Raw genomic sequence first — 11,602 nt, 5'->3', positions numbered from 1 at the left:
GCAAAGGTCTGACTTCATTCGCTGTCTTGGTCGTCACAGCAACTTAAAGACCTGAATTCCTTGAAAGGGAGTGGTTGGTGCATTGCACACGTCTGGCTGGCTCAGCTGTCTGTTCAGCCTCTTAGGTTTTGACAAAAACCATTAAGCTGGATTCGAGAGTCGCCCCCCCCGCCTCCATCCTGCTTTGATCGAAGCTGGTTGCAGGGAAGCCGGGAAGGAGGTGCATGGGTCCCTGTGGGTGTGTGTGTGTGTATTTATGTGTTACTGGTAACTTAAATGTAACTCCTCAGAAAGTAGTCTTGGAAGTAGTATTGAGAACTGTGTGAGTGTTTTCAGGTATATATGTGGATGTGTTTACTGGTTGCTGGGAGTGCGTCTCGTGTTATTTTCCTCCGTACATCCTCTCGATATCTTCCTGGTAGTGTGTCTTTAGCTCCTTACGTTTTAGTTTGAATGCGTCAGTGACCAAGCCCGTCTCTGGGGTCCAGGGCTCAGCGCTCAGCCGGATCTTCTTGGGAATCTCAAATCGCTCCAATTTTGCTGGATGTGAGAGAGCACAATCACAAGTCAGCCTGACAGATAAAGTGTCATCTTAGTGCAAAGTCTGACACAGGGGACGGGATGCTATCTCACCAAATCTGAACAAACTATTCAGATGTCTCACTTGAGTTTTGTTAATGATACTGTACTTGGGAGATAAGACTTTTTCCCTCTACCTGTGATAGCAGCCTCAGTGATGATGCGGAGGACCACCTCCTCCATCTGGGAGTTGTTGCAGAGTTCTTCCCACGAGTCCTTTATTTGCATCTGCTCAGCCAGGGCCATTAGCTGCTTGTGGTTAGGCACCACAAAGCTGATCACATATGACTGGTCACTAAACAACAACAAAAAAGATTCGATTACAGATTAGGCAGCAACAATGAAATAAACAGATCCAGAAAGTCTGCGGGGCTTTACCTGTTGGCATAGGCACAAATATTGTCTATGAGTGGGCAGTTCTTCAGAACAGCCTCCACTTTTCCTAGAGAGACATATTCGCCTGCCTGTAGTTTCACCAGATCTTTCTTACGGTCTGTGAGAAAAGAAGAATTATTAGAATCCCGACTGATGTTACCTCTTGTATCACATGCAGTCTAACTCATTTTTGCATTTCTTACCGATGATCTTGAGGCATCCGTCGGGGTGGAATTCTCCAATGTCTCCAGTGCAGAACCATCTCTGGCCGTTCTTGTCCACAAAGAAGTCGTCTTGGATCTTGCCTTTGCTTTTGTAGTAACCCATTGTGACATTGGGCCCACCAATCAGAATTTCCCCTCTTGGGTTGGGCTTGTCTGTGCTGTAGTAACCACCTAAAAAAGATCCGGATTTTTTGATTATTAAGCAACTTAAAGTTTTTTTTTTTTTTTTTTAATGAACTAAGGACGGATTTTCTAGCTCTGTACTCACCCTCTTCCCAGTCCTTCAGCGTGATCTCTGAACAAACCAGTGGAGCACCAACCCGCCCTGTGCTGTAGTCCCAAACTGAAAATACAAATAAGGACTTATATTAACTTTGCTTGTCATTTCTAAGTTCTTTTTATAATCGTTTCTCCTAACAGCAAAAACACATCTACTCTTTCACATTTGCTTACATTCACTGATGGTGCCAGCTCCACAAGTCTCCGTCAGACCATAGCCTTGCCCCACAGGGCAGCACATACAGATGTTCATGAATCTCTGTGTAGCAGCCGAGAGGGGAGCTCCGCCAGACAGCAGCACCCGTGTTTTCCCTCCCAAGAGCGCACGCACACGTTTGAACACCAGACTGAGGAAAAAGACAAGAAAACAGAGCAGGGTGATGATGACGACTGCAAGTGGAGGAGACTCAGACAGCAACTCCAGAAACTAAAAGAGCTTTGAAAAGTTAGCCATAAAGCCCCATAGCAAACAGATATTGATTCGTACTAAAAAATGTTGTGTGCACGCACAATACGAGAGTCAATACTACCCAAATACTCACACAGGATCCAGAGAAATAGCTCTTTAGTTATGATTAGCCAAGAAGGAGCAGACATAAATGTTTGCTTGTGTATAACTCAGAAAGCAAGCGTCAACTGTCATTAATACAGAATGTCTGAACAGCAGGTGGGCGGGGCTTCGTCGCTCACAACCTAAACTGTGTGCCTGATATCAGCACCACTGCACGTACCCTCTCATCGTACAGATTCAAACAGAAAAGCATAAAAGGTCCTGTTTCAGGGTTACGTCATGTGCATGGGTATTACCGGTCACAGAGAGGTGTGCTGTAGCCCTTGGAGATCTGCTCCATCTTGTAGTTGTAAGCCAGCACAAACAGCGTCCTCTGGAATTTGCTCATCTCCTCCACTTTGGTCATTACATTTTTGTAAATCCGATCCATGATCTCCTGCACACCAAGCAGATGAACTCTCAGTAGACATTTCTGGCATTTTAAAAGCCCCCAGTACTTTTATCTGGTGTGACTGTGTTAGGTGTACTGCGATAAATGCAGACTTACTGGTACAGCAGCCATAAGAGTGGGTTTAAGCACACTGGTATCACCTTTACTGCCCTTCTTGATCTTGGTGGACTGTGAAATAAAACAAAAGGCAACCTCTTTAAATCTTTAATGGATTGTGAATTTGCAGTGTACAGTTAGAGAGACAAGAAACGCTGACCAAAAGATGCTGCTGCCCGTTTCCCCACTGACCTGGTCTGCTAGAGTCTGAGGAGAGGAGTAGCCGATGCGACACCCGTGAGAGATGGACACCAGTTCCGCGCTGAGCTCCAAAACGTGGGCTAACGGCAGGTAGCCGATATAGGTGTCCGTCTCACTGCGAGCACACAGGTGATCTCATTAATTACCTCTAGATACTGACATAAAATTGAGATATAAACAACAAAACTGTCTCTGTGTGAGTGACAATCACCACACACGTTGGCAGAGAACGAAGTGACAGTGGAAACTCTGTGCACCAGAACGTGGCAAAACTCAGCGAGAAAATGTCAGAGAACAGCGAGAAATCAGATATTGACATACTTGAGGTTAGGGATTCGCTCCGCCATGCCTGTGATGCCAGCAATGAGGTTGCCATGGGAGATCATGACACCCTTGGGGATGCCTGTGGAGCCGCTGGTGTACATGATAACTGCGATGTCTGAGGTCTCTGGCTTTCTGCGGTCTACTGCAACTATGGTGGACAGAGAGAAGAGGCTTTGTGATGGCATTGTGTGTTTTGTAAGTGGTGATTTGACCTCCTTCCGTCACGCAGAGCACATCACTCCAATTACACATTAGGGTGCTGGCTTTGTGTTAAGCCTCCATCAGAGCACTTCCACTTTCCAGACCAAATTAGAAAACTTTTCAATCACCCTGCTCAAACACTCACTATTGTCAGGCCTGGATCCCATCTCCTTCACTGTGTCCATGTTGTAGACCATGATGCCTTTAGGAATGTCTGGCCAGCTTGTGGGTTTACTGTCCACTACGATGATATACTGCAGCCTCGGCACGTCACACAGAATGGCCTATGGCACAGAGATAGATGCAGGTGGGAGGGAGGAGGAAACCGTCATTAAGCTACACTTGTTATCACACTCTAATGTTGCACACAACAAACCAGCAGCTGCTGGTTGACTTTGTTAAACAGCGTACATGTGATAAGTGTAAGAAGGTAAGCAGTTACCTTGAGACGGCTCTGCAGCAGGTCTTTGCTTGTGATGATGTGCGTGACTTCGGTCTCATTCAGCCCATGTGCAATGGCCACGGGTCCGAGAGTGGCGTACAAGGTCACAACTGTCAAATTCAATTACATCCGTTTTAGTTACACAGTCAAAACAAGATATAATGGTATCAGCTTATATGCTGCCTGATAGGAGAAACTTTTCTATACGTCCATTTTCATAACCTTTTCTCCAGTTCAGGGTCATTGCGGGGCTGAAGCCTATCCTAGCTCTCATTATGTAAGAGGCGGGCAATTTAGAATCACAACATTAACCAACAAAGACACCTTTGGACTGTGGGAAGTACCTGGAGAGAACCTGTGCAGTTACTGGGAGAACATGGAAACTCCCAGAAAGGCCCCAGCTGTGTGGCAGGTTCAAACCAGGAACCCTCATGTTGTGAGGAGACATTGCTAACCACTGTAACACAGTGCCATTAAAATAGGCTTGGGATAATTTTGAAATGATACAAATCCTTTTATTGAACAAATAGGCTCTGACTCTACTGCCTACAATACCCGCAGCACTGTCTGTGGGAAGTAGCGTCACAGCTGACTACGATACAGTCAAATGGTACCTTCATAGTAAGATGCTCACTAGTCTGAAAAATATTGCTGGAAAGTTTCTAAACAATGGCACAATGACTACCCCTTTTTTCATAACTCTTATCAACAATTATATCAAATATTTTTTACTCATTAAATATTTGTATTGAAATTAGTCCCTAAAAGTAAGAATCCTCTGAGCTTTACATTAAGACAATATAAACAAAAAAGAGCAAAATAAAGAGAATGTATATTTTATTGAAAAGTGCCTTGGATGTCTTTGATATTTATTATTATTATTATTATTATTATTATTATTATTATTATTATTATTATTATTATTATTAATAATAATAATACACATTTGTCCTTCTGCCACTCACGTGGGAAATTGTACATGAAGCAGGCTTGTGCTGTGACAATCCACTCCGCTCTGGTCTCACAGAAGATGGCGATGTTACAGTGAGGCTTCTGATTGAGAGCTGCCAAACCACTGCCAAAACACTTTGCTGCCTGGTAGGCTTCCTCATACGACAGCCAGTCATAGTTCCCGAGAATTACCTGCAACGAACACGCAGAAACCATGCAGTCTTCAGCATTTTTGTCCTCATACTACACCAAACATTAAAAGAAAAATGATGGTGGTGCATATTTTCTACAGGGCCGGGAACGGTTTCATTCAATTGGAAGAATATGAAATGAATAAACGGAACCATAATATCCACATTTGTAGGATCGGCGCTGCTTTTTATTAGAAGGAATAACGAAATGGTATCACTGAACCCACATGAGAGGCTGTAGATATTGCTCTTATATGCAATACTGAAAAAGCCGAACATGATAGTGTCTCCTGATGGCAGCATAACACATTATTTACAGTCCGCTAGTGCCATCTACGGGTCTGTTGCTTTGCAGGTGTTAATTGGGCCCAGAGACATAGGAGCAGAAAATTTACTGCACTTCCACCCACATTCATCACACTGTGCACAGCAGCTGACTGCACTCTTATAAACAAACTTCCCGTTATCTGACCGAGTCGCCTGGTGTTACATTTCTAAAGTTAAATGAAATGAGGGGATCTTCATCTTGACATGACTCAAACCTCAATTTTCACATGAACTAAATAAAACTAATTAAACAAATTATAAGGGTAGCATGTCTCACCTTTTTAAAGATCTTGCCGTTTGGTTGGCGCTCATCCTCCTCACTGAGCACCTCCCTGGTTCCCAGACAGTCTCTCTTAGGAAACCTTTTGGCAGCGTATTCAAACATTTTGTCCAGGGTGTCCACGCCAGGGTGGAGCCACGCAACTAGCTCCTTTTGGCTGTAGACTGCTCTGTAAGGCCCTGCTGGGTGCCCGCTAACCGAGCGTGCCTTGATCCTGCGGGCTCGTTCCAAGTTGTTGCCAGCTCCAGAGAAGAAGTACCAGGGTATGAAGGTGATGACAGAATAGACCCAGACCACTGAACGGAAAACCTGCAGCAGCAGGGGGTTCATATCCTCCTTCAACTTCATCTCTGAAGATGAAGTAAGCGCTGGAAATGTATAAAACTTGGACCTGCCCTGAAAGTACCTCAACTTGCTGCTGAGGCTGAAGGCTGGAGGCTGTGAGTTCTTTTGTGCTTTTTCTTTCTGCACAGGAAATCACCTAGACATGCGAGACAGACACACACACACACACACACACACACACACACACCACATGTAACTTTAGGAACATAGTCTGGAATAAAGACGTATCAGCACATTTTGATAGCAAGGAACTGCTTCCTGGTAAAATAATCTTTGCTTGCATGAAGGTTATCTCTTCCTATTCTTAGTATCACTTTCAGTCAGCACTATTCACCTCACCAGCAGGTCTGTTTAGAGAGGAAACATGGTGCTCAGTTATAAGATAGCTATTAATTAAAGATTTATTAACAGAGCTGATATGGACTTGTAATTAACTCCTTAGCTTAAAGACAACTGACTGCCTCATGTGTGAAACTGCTTAATTTCCCCATTTCATTAATTGCTAAATTAGTATTGTGAGGGCAACACTTTGTGATCTGGAAACAATACAGAAACAGCCCTCATTTCTTTCCTTTCATCTTGTCATTTTTCAATATTTTGTAGAACACCGTTAGATACACTTATAGAGATGATAGCTACAGCTGAAGTCTTACATAAAGATATAGATAAACCAGGCCAAACAAGCTTTGGTATTGCTGGAAATGACAACAGTTAACCTCACAATCGCTGAGGGCAAAATCAAGCAGTGGCTGCATTTAAGCCAGAGAACAATGCCTCTCTAATTTTCTTTATTTCTGACTGCATCCACTTGTTTCCAACTGGATCATAACATGCACTGTACTTTTGTACTTCTCCAAGTCGTTTGGCTGTACAACAAAAACCAACTGCAGAACGAGAGCTTGGCTATTTGTAGCATATACTTAAAGCCAAAGGGTAATTTGCAGAGTAGCCCTGCTGCCACACAGCCAGACCACATGAGAGTTGGTGACAGGCAGTGACTCATTCTGCAGCTTAATGCAGAGATGTTTGCAGACCCTCACATAACTCTAAAATGACTAAGAAGAATCTTTTCGCTTCAGCATTTATTTAAGAGGTGGGCTGACCATGTGCAAACAGAAGCTACAAGACAAGAGGAAAAGGTCCTCAGAAAGCCTCTCCACAGTTGCACCCTGAAGCTGAATTGGAAGACTTCTGTGCTGAATCTGAGTAGAGCCTACTATGCAGACTGCGCAAGTGGCCCGAGCCATAGCCAGAGTCTGCAACTGTGAGGCTGTGATGAAGCGACATGTAGTTACAATCCCAGGTAGCTGTAGGTTAGATAACTGCATAGGTTTTAAGAATCTGAATCTCTTTATTTTCATTGTACAAGTACAATGAAACTGGATATAAATAACACATACAAAATAAATAAAGGGAAATATAAACAGTTAAAGCTAAAGAAATAAATGACAAGCATTCTGCAAGTGTGTGCATCAGCCCCACTTTGTACCTGTATATTTACTGGGGGGAAAAGACAATCCTAACTGTTACTTCAATCAGGTCCAAACTCAAATCGCTCCTGCTACAAACATGTCTCACCTGTTGTACAGCAACCCAGATACCACAACCAACCGATAAAAGTCATCCATTATCTGGGCAAAGTACACTGAGAAGTCCTTCCAGCTCCAACACGTATTACAGGTCCAGCCATTGTTGGATTTGAATGACAGAGACACACCCTCTCCTGCTCACTAGTTCAACAATATAATGCATGAAAAAAATATGTCTCAGTGGGAAAAACCTGCAATCCCTTAACACACAGCTGCAATGAATAACTTTTTGATCAGAAATTAGACCTTATTTGTTAATGCCAGCCAACAGAGACTACACAAAACCTCGTGCTTGTTTTAGTAACGCAATTTAACAAACACAGCAACTTGCTGCCACTTTAATTTTAAAGTATTGTTTGTTTTAACACTAAATATGATAGCAATAGTGGCAGTATGTTAATCAGCATCGGGACAGTAGTATAAACTCAGCAACTCCCACTCTGGATTTAATCTGGTGACGAGTGTAGCGTTTAACCTAGTAATTATCATGTAATTCAGACTGAAGCAGTCAGATGAGAAGCATGACATACAGTGCGGTGTCGGTGCGTTGGTTTGGATCCTTAACAGTATTCTGTATCAACATCGTTGAATAAAACCGGCACACATAAAATAATTTTTGAGCAACACTACCGCTGGATGACACACAGAAGGTCACATGCTGCGATGCTAGCGAAGTAGCATCCAGATTAGCGGCTCAAAGACGCGCTAGCATTTAGCTATAGCTAGCCTCCACCGCCGCTACTACTACTGGTGCCTTTAGTGAAGCCGGTTTTCCCGGTGGACATTCACCGAAATTAATTTAAAAAGCAGCATATAAGCGTGGCCCGGTATGGACGTCTAAGGAGAATTAAAGGGTACGTGCCACGTTGATTAGCAAACCGGTCGCTGAAAATAAGACCATCTCTCCTCAACATCTGCAGAGCGCTCACGCCGCAACACATTCTCACCTCTTTCCTCTGCAGCTGCGCTTTCAGTCTCTGAAGCACCGGATCAGCTAGATTAGCCTCTGCAACCACAGCTCTGAGAAGGATGAAGACATCGTCTGCTAACTCAGCGTGCTTGTCCCTAAATTACAACCGTTGGTCCGCTTAAAAACCAATATAAAATTAAGTCAAATTGTAAATCAGAGCATCACCGGGCCACTGCTGCCAGCCCGGAAGATATAAAGTGACGTCACGACGCTTCTCCGCCTGCGATTGGAAGACTGGAGGTGGCGCGTGCTTGGGCCAACAGAGACGTCAGAGAGGTTATTATCGGTCACAGCCGTCTACGCGGTCCTACAGCAGTAGACACAGAGTGTGGCCGCCCGTGAGGCGACAGGTTTAGTGGGCTGTTAAGTGACCGCAAGTCACATATTATTGTGTTTGATAAGCAAGTCGGCGATCTGCCAAAGAAGAGACAGACAGCTGTCAAATGGGCGAAGGGAAACGAGACGAAGGGAAAACAAGCTATACATACCGCAATAAGTGTAAGACGCTAGGTTGTCTTGAGCAAGAACGGTTACCAAAACCACCGAAACTCCTTACCTTCCTCTTTTTGTCGACAGCTTATTAAAACCTAGGAATGTAAAGATTGACTACCTCCTTATCAGCTTTGATTGACTGTATTTCATTCTAATACATATCCCAGACCATCAAAATGATACACTGAAACGTATATGAATTAAAACCACGATGCTGTGCGTTCAAGCACCAGACTAAGGAGCACTTAGTGAGTAATCTAACTCACATCACAGTCTATTAAAATTTCAGTACCCTACCAGATATGTCAGTTTCCCCCCAAGTATTTAATTCAAATATCTAACTGCATGTGATTGTTGCACAGTTTTATTTAAGAGTTCTGAATCCTTGAAAATAGCACACTTTTGCCACAATATATTTCCTGAATTAAGAAGACGAAAGAAGCGTCTGAACTGTTGTTTCATACTTCTCCATAATTGTTTTTTTGGAGTTTCTATTCCTCCAAACTATCTGGCTAACGTTGTACTCGTGGTTCTTTTCTGGTCTATTTCCTCTCAATAGTGTGTGTGACAGGATAGAAATGAGAGAGTAGAAATATGAGGAAGATGATGAAGCTGCAGTGAGTGATTAAAGTTAGGATAAAGCTTGTTCCATATCAGCCTCTCCAAACTAAATTCATCTTTATAAAAGGTTTATTTCCATGTACCTGTATCATGTGAGAGACAGCCAGCACTCTTAATAGAGCTTTCTACAATAATGTATTGATAATTAATGGTGCTACTGTTGCAATCAGTTCAGCCTGGCCTGTGGTGGTCACTGATATTCATGTAAAATCTGTTTTTGGGGGAAACAGTTAATGGATAGTTTGCGAATTCACTTATCAGAATAATAAAAAACAGCTGCTGCTAAAAAGATCACATGACTTGATAATGTGGTTCATTCCTGTGTTTCACACACATAATAAACATAAATATGTGTGTGTTGGGTTTATTCTAACAGGCAGACATGTAAATACAATAATCACCAACATTGGTTGACTTTTAAGTGTCTTTAAAAAAAATCAATTCATATATATTTAAATATTTTTATGTAATTTTATAAAAAGAAACTTGTCTGCAATCTCATGTTTACACACCAGAGGGAGTTGCATCTCTTACGTGAGGCCCACACATTGCTCTCCTGTTTCAACTTGACTTAAACGTTATCCCAAAATGCTGCATGTGAGACAGAGGCAGAGGACAGATAGGAGAGAAACATCTCCTGTGACTGCTAAAAAGGAACACGATGAAAGTGAAATGGTTAGATGAGCTGCGTGCGACACTTTGACCCTGGACATCGATTTCTTCTCACTGTTCTTTAGAGTTTTTGCATGCTTGTTGGGCCATATGTTTTTACTGCCATTTTCTGACACATGTGCACACAAAGCCACACTTTCTCCACCACTTACACACAGACTTGGACTCACACAAGCTTGTGGTCACATGATGAGGCAAACTGCACACAGAAGGGTGATAATCTCACTCCTCGGGCTGTGTCTTTGAGGTCACGGCGGGACACGGACCGTCAGGGTGCAGATGCTGCAAGTACACACATCACTTTCATCTGCTCTGTGAAATATGTGTGTCCAATGTGATAATGACACAGAGACACACTCTGCACACACTTAAAACGATACAGGAAGAGAGAAAATGTATCATGCAACTGTCTGTCTCTTTTGAGTGTCCACGGCGTCTAATCACTGTTCCCCGGAGATTCACCTACTGTGTTATTTAAAATGTGATTCTTTCCCGCCAGTGTGATTACAACGTGATTACCTGCTACTTTAGTTATTCTGAGTTGCTCAACTTCAAATCGAAGTATTTTAAATTCTTCTCAACTTTCTGTTACTTGTGCACATCAGAAAGAGCACTTCTCATTTACAAAGGTTTCAGAATGTTAACCCTTTATTTACCACAGGCCTGCCAGTGGGCCTATTTTACAGGCATTCTTGACCATGACCATAACTCAGTTAACGTTTGAGTTAGAGACAAAATTCAAATGGTTTCTGAAAAATCTCAATTATTTCCCTTTTCATTTTACAGCCAAAATTACAAATTAGGTCTTTAGCATGTATAGATCATAGTCAACAAAGGGTTAAGTTAAAAGAAAAAGCACAACTGCTTACAATTTGAACACTTATTGGCTATACATGTGTTTGATTTCTCAGTTGCAAGGTCACATGCTGTATGATCCATGTCAAAATCTGCTGAATCCTATGCAGCATTGTGTACGTATTCTCTTTTTTGACACCTGAGCATTTGTGAGTGAGTTACAACCTTTTGCAGGTTAACTGTAGTGTTGTGCTGCATGTATTTCTGGGGAGATTTGGGAGAGCTTCAAGGCTGCAAAATTTAAAACGTTTGGAGAAATACACCAAAACCCACTGAGCAAAATTGTGGAGAGAGTGATGACCTCAAAACCTGTTCCTTTTTGTTAGAGATGTTCCACTGTCAATGTCAATGTCAATTAAAGGTAAAACTGGTAAACTAATAATGTTTGACCCCCCCCATCTGATTATGAAAATCTCTGATATCTAGTTGGACGTATAAGGAAGAGGAGGGTGGGAGTGTGTGTGTGTGTGTGTGTGTGTGTGTGTGCTGTGTAGGGATTAGAGAACAAAAGGATCCTTCTCTGTCATCAAAGAGGATCTGCTCTCGACTCATCCCCTGCTCTGTAGCGACAGCTTTTTATTTTTCGGGAGTGGGAGTGATGGCTGGAGGGAGGGTGGGAGATGGTG

At 42.8% G+C, this 11,602-nt stretch overlaps 1 protein-coding gene across 1 annotated transcript; it reads right to left on the bottom strand.

Moving 5' to 3' along the window:
• Positions 1-239: 239 nt before the first annotated feature.
• Positions 240-8,538, bottom strand: acsl3b (acyl-CoA synthetase long chain family member 3b). Its single transcript, XM_026150186.2, has 15 exons — positions 8,314-8,538; positions 5,430-5,913; positions 4,649-4,826; positions 3,684-3,793; positions 3,387-3,525; positions 3,038-3,188; positions 2,708-2,831; positions 2,516-2,587; positions 2,265-2,404; positions 1,632-1,804; positions 1,447-1,521; positions 1,158-1,349; positions 958-1,072; positions 717-874; positions 240-540 (listed from the first exon to the last, which is right to left on the bottom strand). The coding sequence occupies exons 2-15, from the start codon at positions 5,778-5,780 to the stop codon at positions 383-385; spliced, it is 2,136 nt and encodes a 711-aa protein (XP_026005971.1). The 5' UTR covers positions 5,781-5,913; positions 8,314-8,538; the 3' UTR covers positions 240-382.
• Between the last annotated feature and the right edge of the window lie 3,064 nt (positions 8,539-11,602).

The sequence above is a fragment of the Astatotilapia calliptera genome, chromosome 18, assembly GCF_964374335.1.
Source record: "Astatotilapia calliptera chromosome 18, fAstCal68.1, whole genome shotgun sequence".
NCBI classification, from domain to species: Eukaryota; Metazoa; Chordata; class Actinopteri; order Cichliformes; family Cichlidae; genus Astatotilapia; species Astatotilapia calliptera.
The sequence above is the reverse complement of the archived record's forward strand: the minus strand, read 5'-3'. Positions and strand labels throughout refer to the sequence as shown.

What these genes read in the sequence shown, in the direction of transcription:
- acsl3b (XM_026150186.2), bottom strand. Translation starts at nt 5,780, where the DNA reads ATGAAGTTGAAGGAGGATATGAACCCCCTGCTGCTGCAGGTTTTCCGT. An exon ending in TGCTGCAGAGCCGTCTCAAG is followed by an intron (nt 3,526 to 3,683) that starts GTAACTGCTTAC and finishes TCTGTGCCATAG; the next exon opens with GCCATTCTGTGTGACGTGCC. An exon ending in ATTTGTGCCTATGCCAACAG is followed by an intron (nt 875 to 957) that starts GTAAAGCCCCGC and finishes GTTGTTGTTTAG; the next exon opens with TGACCAGTCATATGTGATCA.